This window comes from Gasterosteus aculeatus, chromosome 20, assembly GCF_964276395.1.
Source record: "Gasterosteus aculeatus chromosome 20, fGasAcu3.hap1.1, whole genome shotgun sequence".
Classification (NCBI taxonomy): Eukaryota; Metazoa; Chordata; class Actinopteri; order Perciformes; family Gasterosteidae; genus Gasterosteus; species Gasterosteus aculeatus.
The window spans coordinates 12,636,394-12,661,767 of NC_135707.1; the positions used below are offsets into that span (position 1 = coordinate 12,636,394).

General features: G+C 41.6%; 1 protein-coding gene across 1 annotated transcript in view; it reads left to right on the top strand.

Annotated features, from left to right (window-relative positions):
- cdkal1 (CDK5 regulatory subunit associated protein 1-like 1) overlaps positions 1-25,374 on the top strand; it is a 165,242-nt gene that overhangs the window by 79,673 nt on the left and 60,195 nt on the right. Inside the window, exons 9-10 of the mRNA XM_040164344.2 lie at positions 15,305-15,471; positions 23,024-23,169. Coding sequence (XP_040020278.1) covers positions 15,305-15,471; positions 23,024-23,169 — 313 coding nt within the window. The remainder of the gene's footprint in view (positions 1-15,304; positions 15,472-23,023; positions 23,170-25,374) is intronic.

Below are 25,374 nucleotides of genomic sequence, written 5' to 3' on the forward strand. Positions count from 1 at the left end.
CTCCACACCTCTTCCCTCTCCACGATATCAAAATACATTAAAGCCTCTGGTGAGCGTCGTACTTTTTGACTGTAGTATTCTCCCCCTGTTGCGGTATATATCTCAGTGGTACTAAATGTTCCGTATTCCGTTGTACTGCTCGATGTGTCGTATATCTTGAGCTGTGAACGTGGTTTTAGTGGTGTTGATGACTCTTAAGAACTAACGTGTGTAGTCTTCACCACAGCGCCGCTATTTAAAAGCACCATTGTACCTCCCTATACTCTATAATGGGCTCTATAATAAATCTACAATGCTATACACAGTCTTAACTACAGTTTAGGGTGACTACATAAAATGTAAACTATATGAATAAGTACTCAATAAATGATACGGTGTGACGTTGATACAGTACAACATTCATTTTGTTTTGTCACAGCAGAGAAGGCGTGTGTGTGAGACCCTTTCAGGGCACAGGAGTGAAGTTCAGCGAAGGTAACAAATGGCAAATGTTATAGTAATACAAGTTATAGAAGAATAGTAAGATTTGAAGTGAGCAATAGGTGACGTATCGCTCAGATTTTAAAGTTGATTTGGAGGTGATAGGCTTAATATCAGTTTCTCTCCGTTAAACATTAATTTGCCCTAGTCTCATTTTTCTTCTGTCAAACGTTTCTCTTCCTCTGACCCTCTCTCTTTTTTGTCTTTTCTCTCACATGAAGGCCATGTGTGTCTGTGTGGGGGAGGGGAGAGCAGCTCCACCTTCAGCCAATAGGTGGCAGTAGGACACTTAGATTCACACCCAGACCATGTGCTCTGCTCACTGGCCTTGTTATTGTCTGGTTGTCTTTACACACAGCAGTCTCGCCCCCTTCCCCCTCTCTCTCTCACACACACACACACACACCCAAAGCAGGCTTGTGCCTGTTAAAATGTTTAACTGCTGTAAGTCCTCTGACTCACATTTGGCTTTTAGTTCTTCCTCTCAAAATGCCACTGAGGGTGTGTGTGTGCGTGTGTGTGCTTCCTTTCCCGAGCACACTTCTGCTCCGTTGTTTACATACCAGCTTTGTCCTTGTTACTCCATGTAGTTTGTATCACAAAAGATACAAAATAAAATTCATACTTTTTGTTTTTGTTGCTGGACCAGATAGTAAATGAAGAAATAAACAACTTCCCCTCAAAAAAACAATTATTGTTGAGGTCCCCCGTTTCAATCTTGTGATCTTTTTAGGAACTAGGAAAAATAGGAAAAAGAACACTTCTCGGATTTGTTTCTATTCTTACATCATATTCAGTAAGAAAAGAGGGACAGAATGATCAGTGTTTCACGTTTCACATTATACACTGTAAGCTGCTGATGTTCTAATCATTTTCTGCACAGTTTCCCCTTTTCCCTCCTGTGTTGTTCATTTTCATATCACCGAGTTCTGAAAGAAAGCCTTTGATTTCTGCCCTTACATCCAAGTTACTGGTTCAAAACCAGTAACTTGGATTGTTTCAATAAGCCCAACGAGTAAGCACATACGCACACACACACACACACACACACACACACACACACACACACACACACACACACACACACACACACACACACCCGTGTATAGGGGGGAAAAGAAAAAGCTACTAAAGTTTTAAAGTTAGTCTGCTTTGAAGTCTAGACTTGGGAGGCTGGAGGAGGAGAGAGATTAATTGGGCCGTTTAATCTACGCAGCCCTTGTTTGAACCCTTTCAGCTTTTTGGCAGTGCCACAAAACAAATGCCCTTTAGATACCTACAGGGATTAAAGTTTCTGCCATGTGGCATATTTTGTGTACTGTGGATTTCCGCAAAGACTGATTTGGATCAGCAAGAAGTAAACAATGAAAGTGGGGTATAAATTGGCTTATAGCACCACAGTATGATGGCTTTCTAAGTGTGTTTCACACGGCAAAAAACACATCCACAACTGATACCATTGTCTCATATTTCAATGCAATATGTGTTATTACCACATTTCTCAGGTTGACAGAAGCCTGCCTGTCCAATATTTACTCTCTTTTTAGTTCTGATTTCGGTCTCCACCAACTCCTGAGGGAAATATCTGCCCAGTCACTAACTTGGTTTGTCCAGTGTTTGGTGATTGGTGGGTCGCATACATCACTCTTTGGTTGAACACAGCTGTCTGCTGCATCTGGAAACAAGGCTGATTATTGTGGGTGAATAGGAAAAAAAACTAAATTTGTTGTGTGTTGCGTTTGGGTCAAACCTAGTTCACATTGTGCCTGTTTAGAAAACAAGGAACCCTGTTGGTTTGTTTGAGGCCATTGGATCAATGAAGAGACATCTTGTCTTTTGAGTCCTTGTGTATAGTTAAGGGACATTGACAGTTCATTTGAATGTGATGCCCGTAACCGTCTGGCATACTGCGAAAAGGTGACCTCATTCTCCGTGTTCTGTTTTCTAAGCTACTCGCTTCCTCTCCTTTACCACACGGCCATCACACGTACGCCCACTCAACACACACATCAACATTAATGGGTTATTCTACCTGTAATTACCTCGAACCTCACGTCAGTGCTCTTATCACCACTGCTCATTACTTGAAAGAGAGAGGAATCAAAACAGGGAGACTAATGAAAACCTGAGCAGTGAGAGTGAAAGGCCGTTGCACATTGACATATATTTAGTTTGGGTCCCGTTATGCAGCCTAATCTTTATTTTAAGTCTCAAAAAAGAATGTGGCAACGTTATTGCGCATGCTTTCCCCCTGTTTATGTGAAGCACAGGCCCATGGGAAGATATAGTCAAGCAGATATTAAGAATATTTGTCTGCGCTCATTCTAAAACGTGACGTAACTGGTGTTTGTATTCCATCACTCCTCTCCCCATGATGGTTTTAGCGTTCTGTCCCCCCCCCTCCCACTCCCTCCCCCGCTCTTTCTCCCTCTGTCACATCGGCTCCCCCCTTCTTTTATCTTCTCTCTATTGCAATCAATTCCACCTCCCACGTCATTCTATTGTAGTTATATTTCCTTCACCCAGTCTCTTTCTGTGTACTTCTCTCTAACTTAATCAGTCTGCCCCTCGGCTTTGATGAACAATTCTCACTTTATTTATTTTCCTTTCTTCCAATCTCCCTTTCTTTGACTAACTACTCTGTTCACTGCACCTTTTTTAATCCTCAATTATTTGCTTTGGATACGTAGCGCTAACGCATGATTTTAGCTGTTTTGGTGCTTTTACAATGTGTCTGCTAGTCTCAGATGGCTTTAGGCCGTAAAACACAGGAACCAATATTTGAACACTAATTAATTTATTCATTTTACCTAATTACTTGGATTTGCCTGCGGGACTTGTCCTACGACGCAGATAGAATAGTTTTAGAAGCCATGTTGTAGACGTCATTTGTCACGGCTTAGTTAGCTGAGTTACACGTTGGGATTGTTATAGGCCTGATGGTAGTTAGCAGATCTGAGCACTGAACAAACCAGCAAATGAGCTGGTGACCTAACACACTTATTATTATACTCCCCTGTTTTAGTGGCAACGCAACAAACTGTTCTCCTGCGGTGATCTTCTCATGTGATTTCAGCTTTCAATCTTTAGTGCACATATATAGTGCCAGTCAAAAGTTTCAATTTAATGAGAAGGTGTGTCCAGACTTGTTCTGATACTCTATGTGAATAAATACATTATTACATTTTGTATTGGACTCTAAACTGAGTAAAACTAATTGAACTCAATGTGCCGCTCGAAAGCTACGGAGTTGAAATATTGTTTCTCTCGATTCTCTCTAGAACGATTCGGTCTCGATTCAGAAACGTTAATAATCTGAATAAAAAAAATTAAAAAAAGAGACTAACCTCTCGCAAGGTTTTTTCTCTGCTCGCGCTCGAAGGTGTTTTCTCCGCGCTCGCTGTTTTTCTTTTTGACAGTGAGGGGGCGGAGCCAGTCACCATGGTCTCTACACCTGATTGGTTACAAACCCCGTCTTTGGATTGGCTGGAGTGATGCATTCACACAACTATAGAAGCTCATTTCCGCACTAATGTAGGGGATAAAAATTATGAGATAAAACGTTGTCAAAAAACAAACGCCCCCCTTCGGTAATCGTAGTGGAGCGTAGATGACAACCAGCTACAACCATAATTTACCATTATTACCGGCACATTAAGAGCAACGCGTCCAGCTCGCAGACCGGTCCGTCAGTCTGAATCTGAATATCTTGCCAACTTTACCGAACTATGAAGGACCTTGCGCTTATCTTACCTCATTATTTCGATTTTCCAAAAAGTCGATCCGTATTGAAAGTTGGCAAGATATTCACAGATTGGGACTTTTTTCCGGTATTTTACAAATACGAACCGGGCTGAGACTAAGAGCAGCTTTTTCTTCATTTAAAAGAAAAATGAATCTGTTTTTTTACATAGGCTACTTCCATATTGTGTTGAAATGCAAGCTGCATTGGTTCTTGCATTGGTGATAGAAAATCATAATTTTTTTTTCTCTTTTAAAGAGGTAAGGTAATTCATCTGTTGATTTTCTTTAATTATCAAATAAAGTAGGAAGTGATTAGCAACCTCTGAGTAGCAAACTCTGATTTGAGAAAATTTAGAAAACCAAGATGCATCGATAATCGTTTTATCAGTTTAGAATTGATAATCGGTTTAGAATCGATAATCTGTTTAGAATCGAATCGTGCCAAGAGATTCCCACCCCTATTACGCAATGCATTCGCTAACTGGGATGTTGGCAACGGTAACAGCACAGCGACGTCCGCCTTTCACCACAAAATCCTTCCAAACAGCTTTGATGTCAGTGTCCTCGTACAGACGGAGGACTCCCACACATTTGGGAGTTACTTCTTTGGACTCGAGACCATAGTGAACAATTGGGCACACAGTGAATTGGAGTTGTAGCCTGAATGTAGTCCCTCTTTTCCTTCTATTACCAACCCTGCAAGTGCCTCCTGCTCCATCATCCTAATCCATCAACAGGAATGACGGAACCTACCACGGGAAGTACCATCATTTTGCAGAAATGTCAGTGTATATCTACAAGAAGACACCCGCGTGGTCTGATTCTAATTTACAGAGCTCTCTGTGTGTGTGTGTGTGTGTGTGTGTGTGTGTGTGTGTGTGTGTGTGTGTGTGTGTGTGTGTGTGTGTGTGTGTGTGTGTGTGTGTGTGTGTGTGTGTGTGTGTGTCTCTCGTTGTGCCCTCGTGGTATATATTTTTGATACCATCAGGGGGTCTCTTCACACCCCTCGCAGGACCCAGTTCTCACATAATGGACCACCCGCGGCCGCAGCCACAAGCCCCCGGTGTTGGTTGACATGAAAGGGCTACAGGGGGGGACAACTGATGCGCGCGCGTACACACACACACACACACACATATATTATACAGAACATTTTTGCAAACGCAGTGTCCTCTAGTGAATCTTCCCTCTAACTGTATTAACCGAACTCACTCCGGCATTACTTGACATTGCCCGTTGACTAACAGCCTTTATTTTGGTCTGAAAATGATAAGTCATCTCATACTCGACTAACCAGATGCAATAACGGTGCATTCTGAAAGGCATTTTCACTTTCACTTCGTTACATGACTTCATTGTAATGGTATCTCCGTCCCTAAAAAACAATTTGCAGCATATTCATGTCTGAACGTCTGCCTTTCATTAAATATTGGTGGTGGACAGTGGACACTTTTCATTTGAGTATTCACTCTTTGCACTGCAGGATCTCATACTCACTTAGACCTCAAGAAATCGTAGACTAACATTTTTCTAGTTTTAAAAGTTTTGGTTAGTTTGTTTCTGAAGACGGGTGATATTTGAATCCTACATTATAATATATTATAATTTACAATATGAGCTGCATCCAATGTGCTATCTAAATAATGAGTCTGCACCTTCTCATTGTGTTTTTTTAGTCTGCAGTGCGATCAGGTGGCACGTTCATGCACAATATGCAAATAATGTAAGTAGGTTGGGAGCTGGCATCGTCAACCATACCAAGCAGGTACCTGTGCTTCTCTACAGCCGGACATTACTTTTCTTTTGATCCTTTTTTTTTTTTTACCAGGCTTAAGCTGAATATGAAGAAATCTTTCTTTTCAGTCAGAGAATTACATATGTGGAGCGCCTCGATAGGTGAGATACCGAGCATGCATATAAACGCAACATCACAGGTTTGAGTTTGGCTTTAGCTGCGTTTCATGCCCCTCTCCCTCACTCCCTTAGTACTTCATTGTCCAGATGAAGGTCAAACTTCTTGCTCCTTCCTCACAATAGAATTGGAATTTGGTCTGAGCGGGTTGAACGAAGTCAAAGATGTTGTTGATTTCACCAACGCACCGCAGCACAATATTCAGCTGAGCTAAATGTGATTCATTTTTCTCACCATTTCACATTGAATCAAAAGAAAGTTAAGTTCACAGCATGAGGACTGTGCATCGGCATTGCTCTAATGATTACAATTCCAAAATTACAGCGGTACACTGAGAATATTCTCATTTTATTGATTACATAGTTTCAGAATCATAGCTGCACGCTGTTATTACATTAAATGCATTAATTGGTCTAATTTATGAACCGGGTTGTCAGTTGGTTTATAATGTTCTATAATTCCCTTTTAATATTGTCCTGAAGACGGATTCACGCATTGTATCATCACATGTTTGTATACTTGGCTGTGTGTGCGCTCGTGTGTAAGTGCGGGGCCGTGCCGACAGTTTCCTCTACAGAGCCTCCGCGAATGTCACTCCCGGTCTCCGGCCAAAGAAACTGTTGTGCGTTTCTTCCTGACAGGATGGCTGTCGCCACACCTGTCACTTCGCAGAAAACCCTCTGCCTGATTCCCTTCGACCCACATTGCCCGTGTGCGTGTGCGCCTGTGTGTGTGTGTGTGTGTGTGTGTGTGTGAGTGTGTGTGTGCGTATTGGTGTCAAACCCCTTGACCAGTAGCTGGGCTTTTGCGAGGGAATTATGTTGCTCCTCAGCATTTCATTTCTGCAGGAGTGGCTTTACCTGTCATGAGAGATTCCTCTGAAATACATCTTCCCTGTGTTAAAGAACTGCACTGTGTGTCTCGGTCCCTGCTCACTATTATTAGAATCCTAATGGAATACGATTATGACTAAACGGGGTCCACACCGTTGAAATGAGACAATTTGGACTCTCAGGATTTTGTGTGTTTAGTTAAGTATTGTGCAGGTCTTAACCCAAGTGTTTTGCTATCTTGCCTGTGATCCTGCCCGATGGGGTAGAACCATAGTGTCCCCAGTGTCATGGAGTTTCTAGTCCACCATGCTGCAGCTATGAGCAGAGGACCAGAAGAGGCCGGTTGGGATCAGCATCCCTGCACATGGTCGATCTCTTCCCTGGCTTGTTAACTTGGTAAACAAACCGTCATTAGTCTAAAGCTTTAGTACACAAAATATCCCCGATGTTTACATCAAAATACTAATATTTACATAATACGATAATGTTTACACTGCTAACTAAATTCATACACACAACGTGCTATTGCATTTGCAAATTTGCAAACATAGTTATGCACAAACACAATATATTTTGGGGTCGCACACTAACTCAATTAACACACACGCAACGTTTTCGACAGTAACCAATTCCTCAGACACACACGTGTGCACACACACACGCTCAGGCTAAATGAATTAACAAACACTAACAGGATGCCTGCCGGTGGGTCATGAATATATTAGCATAAATACTGACCAGACGTATTATTATTTATCAAATTAGCGGCTGCACAAGCAAGTACATGGAAACACACACACACACACACACACACACAAAAGAACATGTTAAGAAATTAGGTCACCAGCCATGAATAAGGGAGTTAAACCTTATTACGTCTGATTAATAATACAACCATTGCACTGTATGTGTGAGTCTATGTGAGAATATTTGTGGCCATACATTTTTGTGCCTTGACTTCTTTGACAGCTGAAATTAACCATTACCACCTCAATGACTTTTTAATAGTAACTCATTTCCATATGTAATCTCGATGTTAAAACGAGTGTGCACGTGCGTGCACGTGTCATGCCCTCAGTGCCTCGCCATTCCTGGGGTCTCTGAAGCATACAGAAATGAGATCTGCCCCGTGTAGCTCACACTCTTCCTCGACCGCCCCGTCCTCTAATGCGTCCACCCAATCAGCCATCCATCTTCCCTTCGGCTCAACTCATGTGCTTTTAATGACGTACAGTACAAGTTAATTATCTTGATAGACGGATACTCTTGTCAAATCTCGAGGCGGTAGGGGTAATCCCTACTTGATGGACGGCTTCACACAATGATGGCATTTGACATGACATACTGAAAGTGTGTTTCAAATAATTACAAAACATTGCAATAGGCACTGTCGATCTTTAAATGAATCAGTGGAATGACAGGTGAACATTTTGATAACCAATGAAACCACAAAGTAATTTATTGTTTAAATATGCCAAACATCTATAAGTGAAAATCTTTCAAACATGATATGTTAAATATTCCCTTTAAACTAGACAGTTGACATTGACATACCATTTAACAACAGATGAATATGAATTGGCTTTTATTTCCCCTTCTTATTTAATTGCAGCCAGTGCTTGTTAAGCAACACCATTTTTCTAAATGAAAGCATCTAACCAGGCCTGTTGATTGCAACAAAAAAAAGAACCCCGATTAGTCTCCCTTCTGAAAGAATCCCGCTCTGTTAAGAGCTCTTTAGAATTCCTCCTAATTATTATCTCCTCTGTGCTCTTTGTCATCTATCCTCAGTTCTTGCATATATTCTAAGCAGATCTGCCATTTATCCACCAATCCTATTTAGACCTGCCTCTCCTGTTCAGGATGGCGGGGACGGGAACCTGTCCCAGCATGCACTGGGGGACGGGCAGGCCACAGTTTAGACAGGCTGCCAGGCAGTCACAGGGATAACACATTTAGGACATTTAGAGCGTGGAGAGGAAACCCGTGCCGACTGTGGAAACACATTGCTAATCAGTGGGCCACACTGCTTTTCAACACTAAACTACTGCATTATTAATTTCATCTTGTTTTTCTGCACATTAAAGAGCAACTTGCTGTGTGCTCGCTCTGAATTGCTTTCTTTTTGTTGGGTTTGAGACATGGCAGAGAAGGAAAGGTGTTTGGACCAGTTTATTGCAGAAGTTTAATGTATCTGGAATTCCGTTCTAAGTACAAATCTGGATCTATATTTAAAATACACAGAATTATTAAATGGAAATGGATTTCTGCCAGCACATCTTAACATACGCTCTTTTAATCTTTATGACACAAAGTTAGTCAGACTCTGGCTGCACAAACAAAGTTCCAGAGCATCAGTAATTTATTATCTGCATAGGTCTTTCTCTGCCCATCAGCTCACTCCAACTAAAGTTTACAGGAAGTGCCTGTGGCTTGTAGCACCGTGGGCAGTTAAAGATTGCTCTGTGGTCCCTACAGATCGCTTTTTTTTCTCTTGTTTGCAGCAGTCCATCTGATTTGGAAGCTTTATAAGATGCTCCCTCCCTGACAACATGCACACACAATCACATACTCTCTCACTCTGAAAAGATGAAAGAGTGGAAGTTAACTTCTCTCCCAATTATTCCCTACACATTCACAGACACACATGGATGCATATACAGTACAGATACACACAGTACACGGAGGCCCTTGGCCAATTACTTGTGATACATCCATAGAATATACATGACCCATATATGCTATGACGTGTTTGTAGTATTCACCACATCCATTGCATATGCCGGTACATCCACACACGTTCTAGCTTTGATGTATCCAGGCATCTCGTTTCACGCACAGACGTGCACGGAAGGTCATGCCTGTAGTTCAGAAACTATGAGAAAGTAGGTTAAAGCTGATATGTTGTTGTTTAAGGGGTTGTGTAGGCTGTTCATTAAACCATGCACACCCATGTACCCAATCGCGAGGGAGTTCATGCAGACACACCAATGCATGTGGATCACACGCACATTGATGTGCCTGCACACATGCATGTATTTAGTGTTAGCATGCCAAGGAGAGAATATTTGCATATACAACTGTGTGTGTTGGGTAAATCCGAGAGTATGATACTACCTGCCAAGACGCCCACGCGCCACATCAACAGCGGTTGCTCTAAATTAAGCTTCTTAATTATTGCAATTAAACTCTGTGTGGTGTTTGTTCATGAGTTATAGTGTGATAACGTGTGAGAGTTTGTGTGTCACGGGATTGAAGGATGTGTGTGTGTATATGTTTATTAATGTGTCACTGCGTGTGTTTTTGTCTTTTGTCATTTTATTTTTCCGTCATGCCCGTGAAACAATGCAGCAAAAAATAATTCACTGACTATACAAATCTAAAGAAAATTTGTAACCCGTGAATAATGCCTTCATATTGGAAACCTTAATTTTTTTATTGGCTAATGTCAGTTTTATAGGATGATGGGATTGATAGCATTTGCATTAAAAGCGCCAGTAAACTGTTATAGTGCAACTTCAGTAAAGCTTTAAATGGTAATTGTTGGAATTATGAGACCATTTATTTTTGGCTCACTAATCAACTTAAAACCTGCAGAAGGACAGAAAGTATAACACTTCGGTGGGAAATGAGAAATGGTCAATTACATATAGTGGATTTCAATTGACAATTTAGAATAAGAAAAGACATATAGCATATTTATTCAAGGTTCATGTGACATATAAGGGGAAACACAGCGTACAGTAATTCGGATCCCTTTCCCTCAGAATGGATCATCATCGTGTGTCGGTGGGTGTGATGTTGACTGTGGAGGCAGACAGCCAGAGGGGATTGGCTGATGTGGCAGGACAGGGGAGGGACTAATGTGACTGAAGGTCAGACAGGCCTTCCAGTGACTACGGTGTGTACGGTTACACATGGTAATATGTAGATGAGGAGCCGTGGGGTTCTCCCCATGTATAGAGAGAAGAATGTGACTTCTTAGTGTTATGTTGTCTAAAAATTAGCTACAAAACCAAACTTTACTTTAAACGAGACTTGAAGTCCAGTAAACTTTGCAAAAATTGAGCAATATTGAAATAGGGGACAATTTTGAGACACTTTAGGAACATGAATGTTAAAATAGAAACAAAAGTTGATAGATAAGATAAGCTTGAGCCTCGCTTTAACTTTACTCCTTGCTTCTCTTTCACGCTCTGTGCTACATGTATGCATTGTAACATGCTAAGCCGTGTGTTGACTTGTGTTATGGAAAATAGGGTTTAATATCAGTTTAATAGGATCATCTAATCTATAATCTGTTAAAGTCTATAGCCTGTGGCAGCCAATCAAAATGTATAACATGCTAACGAGATTAAGATAAATAGCAATATGTGTACATGTGGATAGTACGTAGTACGTAGGGTTGCTTGCAAGGAGTGAATTCATGTGCACGATCCACACGCTGATTAAGGCCCACGCACAGAAACACCCTTTGAGCTCTGCCGCTGTTCAGCTGAGCTGAGATTATTTCATTACAGATGTTACTTAACAATCTTAAAGTGGTGAGTCCCATTGAGCGTAATAATCAAGTAATCAAGCATTAAAAAAGGAGTAAAGACCCTTCCTTTAACAATACACTGACCTTGATTTCTCAGAATGAAACCTATATACATTATAATTGTAGTTGTTATTGGAGAATTTGAAAGTTATGTTTAATGTTCCTTTTGACTATTCTGATAAGAAATGCGAGTGAGAATATTTTCACCCCAGAAAAGGAAAAGGTTGCCATGTGTAATCTCCATTATAGCTTGATGACTGCAAGGAAAGTGATCCATATAACTTCACATATAATAATGAAACTGGATATAAAGTTGTTTTTCTTTTAGACAAAAACAAATTTCAACATTGATTAGTGATATAAGCATTGCTCTGATTTCAATCCTTTCATTTTTGCAAGAAGCAGTGTAATTATTCAACAAATATTAAACCCTCTGAAACATCAGTTACATTGTGCGCTGCTGAAGGAATCACAGCCACAATGTACCCACTAATAGAAACAAGGATGACATGAAAACGTGTGGTCATGGTGTGCCACTTCACCTGTGTGTCTCCTTTGTAATGCAGGACCCTTTTTCCGTTTCAACAGTGGTTTTTACTAAAGCTCCCAATCACCTGAATCAATTGGTTCTGTTATGCTGCTTCAAAGCAACCACTTCAAAGACCTCATTTCTTTTCTCCTCCCACTCTTCCTATTCCTTTATCCAGAGGCAGAGCAGAGACACGTGGCCACGAGACATTATATATGTAAACAGTATAACTATATTTAGTGATGTTTAAAACTTTAAAATGTTTGACAAAACTATATATCAACATATAATCTCATCTCACAGGGTCAACATATTTTGCAAGTATGCACTAAGGTCTTCACATGGACAACTATAAATTAAACAATTGGGGATTCCTCCTTTTCATGTAGGTTAGTCTACACTGGATGAATGGACAGAACCAACGCACACTAAAGCCACCAATTTTCTTTCCTTCTCATTCATTTTAGTTTTTAGGATTTTGTTTGCCTTAACTTTTGAACGTGTGCACGATAATGAATAGCAAGGCGTGGCCACGTTGAAAGAGTAAAACAAACACGAAAGCGTACCTGACTTCATCATGTAGGCAGGCAAAAAGAAAAAAATGCCGTACGAGGCAGGTTCCACACCCTTTTATGTTCATCTTCCTGTCGCGCCATCTTTCCATGTTGTACCCTCCTCCCTGTGCTGCGTTTGTGCCGCTGCGTCGGGGTTCAGTGAATGTTAATGGATTTTAGGGGAAATTATTGTGCTCTCCACCCGTGTTACAACGGCTCTGACATCAGCCTGCATCATAAGGTGACATGGAAAAACGCTTGAGGGGAAAGGTTTGTTATCCGAACACAAGCGGAGTGGAAATTTGCCAATGTTATATCTCCCGGGAAACAACAAGTTGTCTTACTTTGAAACGCGCGTCAGAGGTCAGGGCCAGGGGCAGGTACGGAACAGCTCCTCCGTGTTCACGGGCTTTCTTGCTCAAGGATACTTTTGCCAGATCCCAACAATATTATGGTTTTCATTACATGATGTTTGCGCTGGCATTTGTCTCTCTGTTGGTTAAAAGACCTTCATTCACACAATTCTTCCAATTAAAGGCTCAATAATACAGTCTAAGTAATTTGTGCTCCATTATCAGATTTAAACGTTTCTCTCCACAGAATACTCCTCTGGCAATTTTTTTTTCTTTTTTTTTTGTCACCTTGCACCACTGTGACCCGTCTCCACTGTGCACGTACCAAAGCCAGAGGAAGCAGCTGTGTTGTGTGTTTCACAGCAGATAGAGAAGAGAGCCAGCTGACATTTCCTGATGAAGGGACCAGCACATCTCTCCTCTCTCTTTGGCCAACAATAACACCACGTGCACACCCAATACAAAAGGAATAGAGAAGCAGGCCAAATTACTAGGGCGAGTTAAGGCCGTCTATGAATGATGACGGCCTTGAATAAACACCTGAGACTTTTTTCCGTAGCATCAAACCCCGTTCAAAACATAATTAACAGCAGGAATCACAAGATTCCGTAGCCCCCCCCCTGCCGGACTGGCAGCATTGTGTGTGTGTGTGTGTGTGTGTGTGTGTGTGTGTGTGTGTGTGTGTGGTATCACAGGAATGTGGTTTTGGAAGCAGACAATTTCTCTCCGAAGCGGAAGCCCATTTAGCCAACGGGAAGCGTTGCTGCTGGTAGGGTTTCATCCACTCGGGCGATGCAGGCGAGGCTTCGGCTGTGGCAGTAGGATCGTTAGAATTCGGTTCAAACACGCTGACGTTAGCTGCCCTGGGAAGTTGCTGTCCCCCCCCTCCTTTTGGGCCAAAAAGATGAAAATAAAATATGGCACAGTAGCAAATCAGCCATGGCATAACTAAACAGGCACACACTTTCATCATCAATCAATGGCGGCTGATAGCATGTCTCGTCATGGAGCTTGACCTCCAGCGAAGCTCTTATCTATTGGTTCAACAGAGCCTACAGTCATTGTTAAATAAAATGAATAAATGATAAAGAAAAGGAAGTAACAAGGCTATTGCTTTAGTATTGGAGCGAGGTGGAGCCTCGTGTGTACTGAAGCAAATGAAAATAATATTCTGAATGCATTGTTGTAACGTGTGTTGGTCTTCAGATCTGGTGACCGATGTTTCTAATGGTACTTTTAGACCTGGCTGGCTCCAGAAATCATTAGCGCATCCTAATGTCAATGATGATGGGCTTTGGAAAGTCTGTGACTCTGGACAATTATACTGCCATCATCTTTAATCTATTTGGCTTGTGCAAGCCTTTTAAAACAGTGCCTGTCCTCCTCTCTCCCGCACACACACACTTGGACTCTCTTTCACACACACACACAAACTGTCCAATTAGCCAAACACCATCTTTACTCTCTGAATGACCACATGCATCTTTCTGTCTATCTCTGCACAGCTAACGATAATGAAGGTTGTGTGCTGTCTCGTGTGTATGTACTTAAGCTTGTGTCTGCCAGCGCAAATGCATTTCTGTGTGCCTGCACGATATGATACGTCGCAACACATAGCTTAAGCAGACACTCATCCATTGCCAGACCTACAGCCAAATGACAGTTAGATCATTAGGCTCTAGCAGCGAGCGTTGCTCTAATTTAGCATGAAGCCGGTAGCTCGTCCCCTCTTGCTGCATGTGACCTTCACACTGCATGATTAAAGGACTGCTATTTGTATCGCTTGTCAGTGACCAGTTCTGCCAAAGCTTTTGGGTATTTAATAGTATTAGTATTTATTTCATTTGACCCCAAAAAACAGAGGTCTAAATCAAATAGCTCCCCCGGTGTCAGTCAAAAAGCTTTCCATTGAGTATGAACTTGAGAAGGAAATAATAACGGTATCTCTTTTTCGTTATCCGAATGCATGTAGAACGAGGGCTTATCGAACGATGCCATTGCTCTGTGGAAAGTATATGTTAAACTTTTATGGCGAGATAAGTGAATGACTATGGCTTGCTGCTGTGGCGTGAGCCTCCTTGCTTTTCCTCCTCATGACAAATACCCAGTTCCTTGTGTAGCCCGCCTGCTATCAGAAACCTACCGCGCATAAGTAGTTGACTTTTGTCCATTGATAATACACGTTTATACATGTTTTTTGTACAAAAGCATTCTTTAGCAAAATCCTAAACTGATTATCAATAACATAATGTTATATTAAGTGACAAATGCTGCCGATCATCGCTGGCTGTAGCTGAAATTTTCGAAACATGAAAAAGATCTGAACAAGCTCTTGATTGTTTTAATTCTCTGTTCCCAGAGGGAGTCTGTGAGATCTGGTTGACCAGTGAAGACACCGGAGCTTATGGAAGGGACATAGGGACAGACCTGCCCACACTGCTGTGGAGATTAGTGGAGGAGATTCCTGAAGGAGCCATGCTGAGGCTGGGGATGACCAACCCACCGTACATCCTGGAACATCTGGAGGTATGCACAGTGCTGTCTCTCTAGTTACCCGTTTCCCACCAAAGGACCGTGAGCGATACTAATATCTCACAAGAAAACAAGTGTTTCTTTTCATTGTTTATTTTGTATCCCTGTAGTCTCTTGTACTTTAGTACTGTCCCTTTCTCTGAGCAAGTAATATTGCTTTGCCTAGATGTAATAAACTAAATGTGTTTCGGTTTTGCTTACCAAGCAGTTTAACTGCAGCGCTCATACTCCATTCATTAGTGCATTTCATTCTGTTCTCCCCTTAATGAGTCAATTAAGGACCATTGTGTCCTCTTTAGCAACCTCATTTTATCAGTAATTATTGTCTTCCCTAATGGAACAACGGACATTGTTATTCCTTCTATCTCTCTTATTGTCATTCTCTCTCCTTTCTACCCCCCTTTGTGGGAGAGAGACGAGTATGTCCGCAGGTCTCTTATCGGTCACACATGTATTTTCAATGTCTTAAATTACATTTTTCTTAAATAATTGTTTCTCGACGTATTAGGTCGACACACATGGACATAAATGGACAATAGGCATTCCTTGTCTCTTTGCAGTCTTTCTGCTCTCAATAAGAAATCACCTTCCAGGAGGAGAGGGGCTAAATGAAAGAATGGCCCAAGGGATTCAAAGGAGATATTTATTAAAAAAGCTCTTTTTGTTTGAGTAAACTCTCGAGGTCACACACTGCACTGAAAGTGGGACATTTGTAATGAAACGTATTGTTTGCTGTAACTTAAAATGTTGCTGTGACCGTGTCCAAAGAGCCTAAGGCGTTTAGTGACGAACCATGCTGGAGCCGTGTCTTTCAGCATGTTTAATTAATGCACTAGTGTGTGACACAGTAGAAAGGGAAGTGAGTGCCCACAGCTTAGGGGTGAGTAGTGTACTGATACACCTCAGGGGCTTTTCTCTAAGGGAGAGGCCAGTGAGTTCAGCTGGACCAAACTTAACTCTTAAGTAGCCACAAACCAGCTCATTTCTTACATAAGGATTTTGTTAAAAAAATCTACACAGAAAAAAGGAGCCTAGTTCCCCCCGATATTAACCTCTCACATTAATGAGTCATTCGTGGGTTAAACATTTATCTGTACTGCATCGTGTGTTTATCTGCTTGATGAACAGGAACAAAAGCAGCTCTTAAATCTTTGGTGCGATTAGGTAATAAAGTTGAGCCACTGGAAAGTCTGAAAGCCCGGTTCTTTATTGTGGCCACCAGCCTCAGCAATAGTGCTGATTTGTGCATTAAAAGGGGCAACTTGAGAGGGTAAATGGTTAAAATAAAAATATTTTAGGTATAAGTGAAACTATCATTCTTATCCTTAATCATCATTACATGTTTATCATGTATTTTTCAACCCTCATGTTACACCACTTTGCCTAATAGCAGTACCAGTGTTATCCTCAATTCAAAAAGGTTTAGTAAAAATAGAAAAGGGAGGCTGCGCAGGGCTGAAAAAGGGTGTCTGTAACCTAGAAAACTACAACGAAACTTTTTTGTAAAAAAAAAACATATAAAAGAAACCAGTGAATTCCACAACATATGTACTTTTGGATCAAACAATCAAGGAAGATTGGAGATAATAGATGAATGAAATGAGGGCAGAAATGGGAGAAAAAAAATGGGGATGAAGGCCTGGGGATAGAGACGAGGGCTGAGAAGGAGTGGAAAGTGCTGTGGGAAGCAGCAATGGAGGTTGTAATTAACCAGGGGTTAATGGAGGTGGCTAATTGTCCCCCACATGTATAGGTAGGCTTTCTGCTTGGCCACATTACAATTAAAAAAACGCCCTCCTAATGATAGGGAATAACAATTAACTGATAATTAGAAATATAGTAGGACGGCACACTACAGTATGACTTGGACACTATGTGTGTGTGTGTGTGTGTGTGTGTCTGTGTGCGTGCGTTAAGAATCATTTCATATGCTACCGGCCCTTTTATTGTTAATGTTCATGAATTGAATTGAATTATGTCTCTTTTCTTTAACTCCTCAGTCAATTAACCTACATAAGGAAAGATAAGAGTGCTCTTCTTTAACTTATCATTGTCATTTGTGGCTCCTATTCTGCATTTACCCTTTATGCTCTTCTCTCTTTTCACTCCTCCCCTGCCAGCCCCTCTATACACACACACACACACACACGTTCGCTTTTCTCTCTCCGGTCCTACTTACTGCAACTTTCCATATGTTTCCCATGACTGTGAAGACTGAACAGAGGAACCTACCAGGAAAAAATATGTTCAAATTGTCTGAAAGTTCCCTTGTTACTCTTCCGTGACTCTGGATTCTCATTAGTTTTTTCTCTGTCCCTTATCATAGCTTTCGCTCGCCTCTCTCATTCCACTTCTTCCCTTTCTGTAATTTGACGTATTCTTCTTGTCACAGTTTTAATCTTTTGTTCTCTTCCCCCACCTCCAAACTCCTCTCACGGTGGTGGCAATCACAGCAATAACAAGGCTGTGATGATGATTAAGGGCGAATCTTTGAAGTGGATTCATCCTTCATCTTAAGTAAAGGCCATATTACATCCCGCCGTCTATCCTTTCGAATAACACCAGGGCTTATGAAACCGCATCATTCTGAATGGCTGTGATTGAAGCCGAAAAGGCCAAGTAACCTCTCCACTTCCCTCTGGAAGATCACCCTCTCTCACACATATTCACTCGGATCAACACTTTTGTCTCCGTCTGTCACACAAGAACACACGAGTTCTGCCAGTGTGCCGCCTGCTGTTCTTGACAGCCTCATAGCACCCTTTGATGATTGGAGCAGTTAAAGGCCCAATTGCTTCTCATGGGCCACTTGTCTCTGACATTTCAGTTGATTGCATCGTGCCGTGAGTGGACATTTTTATTTGAGTAGCCGCAGGTAAAAATGTCTCCCAACGATGTTACTTTTTTTTGTTTAGCATTTTTCATCTTTAGACTTAAGATTTGTAAACTTTTTTCCCCTATTTGTCTGTCTGTCCACCCATACGCCTGCTTGTCCGTATGTCAATAAATAGGAAATTGCTATCAAAGCTACAATGTGGCCCATCTTACCGCTCAAGGTGTGTGTGTGTGTGTGTGTGTGTGTGTGTGTGTGCGCGTGCACGTGGCGTTTGCGTGCCCGTGTGTGTGATTGAATCTATCATGGCAGCAGACTCGGTAAATGAGGTGTGAAAGTAGCCTCCTCATACGCAGCAATCAGTCAGGCTGCGATGAATGAAATAGCAGTTGTCCATTAACCATCGTCCACACAGCTCATTCCAGTTGGTACTGGACACGCAGCCGCTACGCCGCTAACAGTCCGCGGCCTCCGTTTGATTCTGCAGGCAGAGGGATTTCTGCCCTTTACTCGGCTGTGTTCGGAAACACGACTCAACCTGTACAGTTAAGAGAAAAATAAATCCGCGTCCACGCTTGGTTGTCATCAGTTGTTTTTTATCAAGTAATATGAAAGTGGGATTTTTACAGAATAACAAAAAAGTTCATTGTGCCACAGAACCTGTGATGCATCTTTAAATCCTCTCTGGTTATTTTCTCTTCCCATTGAGTCATTAACCTTCCACAGACAGTGAGGAATGTGTCACTGTTCTCAGTCCGATGAAGCTGCATCAGGCCTCTGGAAGGTTGATAAACTACCAAATACCCGTAAGGAAGCAGAAACCCCGTCTTTGCCGTCGGCTGATATTTTTCACAGCCAAGACGTATACACACAAACACACACACACACACACACACACACACACACGTGTAATCTCTCACCTTCACACTGTGGTGTGCACACGAGGACAACTGAATGGGCACGCTCCTAGACACACCCTCTCAGACCATTTTAATGAAGCCTTGGGGAGCCTCTTCACATTAGACGCCTAATGTAGCATTCTGTGAGGGAACGGGCACCAAATGAATGCTCGCCGTAAAGCTATCGGAGTGTCCCTCTAAAATACGGAGTCCTGACTTGATGCAGTAAAGGATATTTTCTGAGTTACTGTGGTGAATGACGACTTGTATATGCTGGCTGCCTTTTCCAAAAAGATCTTAGTTGTGGGTTTTGTTGTAGCTTTTATTTTGAGGGACAAAAGAATGACGGCCACAATAATGGTAATGGATTTAACTGAATTATTTTCCATCTGTTATGTAATACGCAGCTGGCATCTTTAATGTGGTTTTGTGCATATATTGTCTTGAGTGTGGTATTGTATCCTTATTCTTGTATTCAATAGTCAGATGACACAGTGGGACGTTTAAAGCCTACACATGCACTTAATTCCCCCTTTACTGTCCATTGCGTAGATTCCACTTGTGTTTGAAATGTTTAATACCACTGGGAGCTCAGTTTGTCTATCAGCTCCTGAATACACTTCCCACTATGTGCCACACACACACAGATGTATTATCCTGGGAGCGGCTTGTAGAATCATTTTTGCTCCAGACTCCCCTGGGTGAACCCTGCTAATACTCAGTACGTTGGCTTGTGTACATGTCTGAGTGTGTGTGAATGCAGTTAGATGCTACTTATTTTGGGTTAACCTCAAATGTTCACTTGACAGTAATCCTTTTGGTCCCCTGTGCTGCACTTCGGGGATTCCATCTGTGTGTGTGTTGTTGTTGTATTTCACTCACCAATGTGTCCTTAAATAAGGATAGGATGACGTATGTGCCATGTACAAATATTAAGTGTCCTACCTCAGAAGTTATTTATCTTTCAGCTAATTGGAATTAATGCTTTTCAATCTTTAACTTTGCCATTTCAAATATGAAATTGCTTCCTTTCACCTTTCACACAATGCAAATAGGGGAGCGAACCCGCATAGAACAAAACTGTAGTAGGTGGTAAAAGATGATACGAAGATGAATGACGCAGAGTAGAGTCAAATACACAAAATCATCACACAAAATATTGCAAAGGAATTGAAAAAGTGTGTTATCATTATTGATGCCAGTTGGAGCCGAACCATCTTTATCTGCTCTCGTGCTCTTTCTCTTCCCATACATATCTGATTTTGAGAGCGAGAAAGAGAAAGAAAAGCCCTTTGGGCGAAGGAGAAAGTGGCAAAGATGGCAAGAAGAAAATATTTTTCCACTTTACATGGTCAAGGATAATAAAACACAATAAAAAATGGACCACTTATACCAACTCTTCATTGATTTGTTTAAGCTTGTCCTGCTTCGAGCCGGATGGTCCAACCAGGGTCCAGGGCACTTAAGAAGCACCAGGTTCTGATGCCGGGCATATCTGAGCAATATCTGCATCATTTTCACACTTAAGACTCACTAAGCTGTCTGTCGGCGGCAGTCAAACATCGAAAAGGCCTCAACTCCACAGGGATCGGTGACAAGAGAGATGGATATCACTTTACTGTATAATCATCGGAGGGTGGGATTCTCTCCGTCAGAGATAAAGACGGATGATTTCTGTCAATGGAAAGTCCTCCCCTTATAGATAAATCCCAAGTTGCTATCAGCAGTGCCCGTCTCCTCCAAACTAGCATGCCTTGAGACCCCCATTCCCCCTTGCAACACACACACACAATTACACGCTCATGATATGTGTGTTCTGAGGCAGTCTTTGAGGATCATCATTGTTCGTGAACCTACTGTGACTACTACCGAACTGTACAAGTACAACAAAGGCAAGGCTGGGCGAAGTAGCCATATTTATTTCATCACAAGTAAACTCAATGAGCTTTAAATAGTAATGTGCTTTTACATTTACAAATGGGGATATAGATTATATTATTCAACGGTTGTGTCGAGCAGGTCATGCAGATAATGATGGCTCAAAAGCCTTGAGCGTGGATTCATCTTAATGTAGCTATTGTACCCTGCACTTGATTATCATCAATCAGATGATAATCTGATAGCTAATAAGCATGCATTATCAGGATGGAGCACCATGTTACCAAACCAGGTCTGTGCAATGTGCTAGGATAAACTATAATATAATTAAGTGCACACTGAATAGTTGGATCTGCTCACTTTTGGGAATATAGCATAATGTATGTTTTAAAAGCAAATGTTTTGAAAATGTACCCAAAGAAAAAATGCAGTATCTATAGTAGGTACACAATGGCCAGAACCACGCCGACCATTGGTTTTGTGCAGAAACCAGGCTTTGCACAATCATTTTAAGACATTTAATAAATCAGGAGACCCTGAACAACTACTACTACTTTTCTACCAACTGATGTATTTACAGTAGAGACACATCCATTTCTTTCCACGCACACATACAGCGGGCTGATTCCTGTCACCAATCAAGCTCCATTTTCTAACCAAATTAATTCTTTCTAATTTGGATTTTCTAGTGGGCGCCCCCTGCGGTGCCCTGCAACTGAGCTGGTTCCACGTGTGTGTGCGTCTGCGTGCGCACGTGTGTGCATGCGCACGCTCGCGCTCATTCGTATGCTTTTGTGTCTGTGTATAAAGTAGGGACCATTCTACAATAGATCTTAATTGAGAGAACGGACTGCAATCAGCATATTCTTGTAGGAAATCATTAAATCATTTCTTCCTCCCCCCTCCTTTTCTCTATCTATTTCTCGTGGTGATTAGCATGGTAATGATGGCATTCTGATTACGTCCATCGGAAAAACCTGACATCTGTGGTCTCTAGTTTTTTTCACTGAGAAAATGAAAGTAAGAATGAAAAAAAAACCTCCTAATGAATGTGTTTAACCACACAGAATCACTGTTCCAATTGTTCTTGAGGAAAAAAAATCCATTTAAAGTCTCACATTTTCACCCCTTTTCAATTTGGCCGGTGGCACATATTTAAACTACACTGTGTACATTTCTGATAAAATAAAAACTAACTTAAATTATTCCTCTTAATTTTCTCAATACGACTACGTAGATCAAAAAGCATGTCATTTTGTCCCTCAGCGTCAAACACATCCTTTAGTGCAGTGACACTCAACGCGTGGTCCCCGAGCCAGATTTGTCTAGTGTTGCATCCAGCCAAAGCTTAAGCATCTGTGCTGTGGTGTGTTATATTTAAACTCATGGAAATGCAGATTTTCGTAGTTTGTAGTTTTGAGTGTTTGTTTTTCACTTCAAAAATTCGCCAAACAGAAACATCCTGGCATTGAATGGCGCCGCTTTCCTTAAAGTTGATACGTTTTATTACTTCTAACCAGCTCTCTGTATGTTTTTTATTAATTGTGTTAATCACATCCTTCACTTTTTTTCCTCTGAGATGTGGCAAAAAGGCTAGAATATGTTATCTACATAATTTTATCTGCACGTATGGTCTGGGTCTGTAGTAGAAACGTGTATTTTTAGATTTCAAATGAAACGCTCCATGTCTGTGTCAAAAAGTAGTTGAGTTGAGTGATGTAAATGTACCCACAGGAAATTTGCCTTTTCTCTCTCTGTTTTCACTCAGTTTATATTAACAGATGAGCAACACTTATGTGTAACATGTGGACAAACTCACAGTGCAGCGTCTTTCTTCTCCAATATATAAAACATCTAACCCTTTTTAATGGTTTTTTTTTTCTTGTCTTCCAATCTCCCTTTTTTCTGCCCTCTGTTTTTCTCTGTGTCTCATTAGGAGATGGCAAAGATATTGAATCATCCGCGCGTCTATGCCTTCCTTCATGTCCCTGTGCAATCGGCCTCAGACAGCGTCCTGATGGACATGAAGAGAGAGTACTGCATTGACGACTTCAAAAAAGTGGTGGACTTCCTCAAGGAGAGGTAAGATGAGCTGTGCGGTCCTAATGGGCTCGTGATGCTGCGGCGAGTCCCGATGCCACCGCGTTGTTCTTCTCTCACTTCTTCCTTCATTCTCCACTACTCTATGAATGACCTTTTCAAACTAGTCACACTACTGCACCATGAGTGTCTTTACATGTGTCTCTTTGTGTGTGCATGCATGTGTTTGTGTGACTACATTGTTGAACTTTTGAAAAATGAGATGAGTGGGCGCCTGGGTGTCCGAGGTCTCACGACGGCTCAGAGGTGTTTATTTGGAGAATGTCTCTCTCTCTCTCTCTCGCACTTTTCCCTCTTTTACCCTCCCTTTCATTCTCTCTCTCCGGTACATTTGGAGACCCGTGCAGCACGAATCTTTGTGTCTACGTATTTCTGTAATACAATGTGCTTTAGTTTAGTTGGCAAGGTTACATATTTCAAACATGGAATTAATAGAAACATTGGAAGATAAATTGAAGAAGAAAACTGAAACATGAATAATAATGCATGGATCTGATCTCTGACATGGCGCAAGAAGTGATGCAATCTTAATCTGTTGCTGTATGAAAGATAATCTGACATGGAATTTTAGTATGAATAGTGATCCCAGTGTATTTAAAGATACAAAAATGTGTGTGTGTGTGTTGGCACATTTGTCGTTGCAGATTAGTTTTTTGTTAACATTATTTGCTCCAAGCAGATGAGATACACTGCAGCAATCAATGGATTTCATGCAACTGCTTCATGTAGGTCAGCAGTCCAGCCATAGGCTTACAGATAAAATGTAAATCTGAGTGAGCAGGACTTTCATCCAGGTCACTGTACAACAATCTACATTTAAAAACCAGTGTCTTTAACTATATTAAGTGTGTATTCTTTGTGCATTTGTCACTGTGTGAGTTACTATAAGTTACTGTCTCTCTGATACCCACTAACCCGAGCACAAGCTGTCAGCTTTAACGCCGCATCTGTTTTATTTCTTACTCGCTTTTCTTTTTTCACTTGTAAGTCGACATTTTCGGTTGACCCTTCATTTGGTTGTTGTCATAAAAGTACTTATTTAGTTGTAAAGAGTCAGGATAATTAACCTGCACACTGAGCTGTTATTATCTCCGCTGGTTGTGAACTCACTTGAATTGGATCAGTGGTACGGAAATGATGAATCACATTGAAAATGTAACATACTGTTGGCTTAAGAGCATTATAATCCTATTTCCCTCTCCGGATTTTCTAAGCAAGGATTTGTCTTTATTTTTATTTTTTTCTCCAGTCTGTCTTATTCCCAGGTCTTTGTCTTTTGTGTTTCGTTGTGTGCGTGACAGGCACATGATGATGAAATTGGAATCATACCTGGCCATCTTCCTCTCAGAACCAAAGTATGTCTCTTAGCTCTGAGAGCTCGTGATTGGGCGCAGCGTGCGCTCATTTCTTCCACGAGACCTGTGGGCTTTACCATTCCTTTAAATCCCCCCTTTCTAAGCACCTTCTGAAGGGGTCTGGAGTTGAGGAGTGCCACTGTGTTAGACGGATGCTTGTGTGTGTGTGTGTGTGTGTGTGTGTGTGTGTGTGTGTGTGTGTGTCTGTACACACACCGCGTTCCTTCTTAGTCCTTTTGCCGTTTAGCCTGAAGTCTCTTTCCGTGTCTCCACTTGTTTTGTTTTAAGTGTTCAAACACAGTGACAATCTTAACAGACTCTGGAGAACAGTCACGGGGGACTCGCACACACACACACACGCACACACAAAATGAGCACACGCAGGGTAGAACGCCATACGATCTTGTTTACATAAACCGTCTGGCTACCCTTTTGTGTGAGTCTTTGTATATGTGCGTTTGTGTGCGTGTGGTTACTCGATTTCTGGCTTCTGTTACTTAAACACACATCCAAACACACACAGGTGATGTCAGTTGTATGAAATCAATACCAGCACTCATTCAGCAGTCTGACCCATTTGGCTGCAGCAGTAATGGCTGTGGCGCAGTCCAGGGTCTGGGAAGGAGGCCAGGGCATCGGACAAGCCAAAAAACACACTCTGTGTGTGTGTGTGTGTGTGTGTGTGTGTGTGTGTGTGTGTGTGTGTGTGGGGGGGGGGGGGGGGGGGGTGGGGGGAGAGACCCCTTTTTTAAAGCTCCTCTCGTCCTGAGACATGGCTATTTCATGAGATTTCGGAAACCTTAAGGAGATGACAAAGAAAACAGCCGGCAGG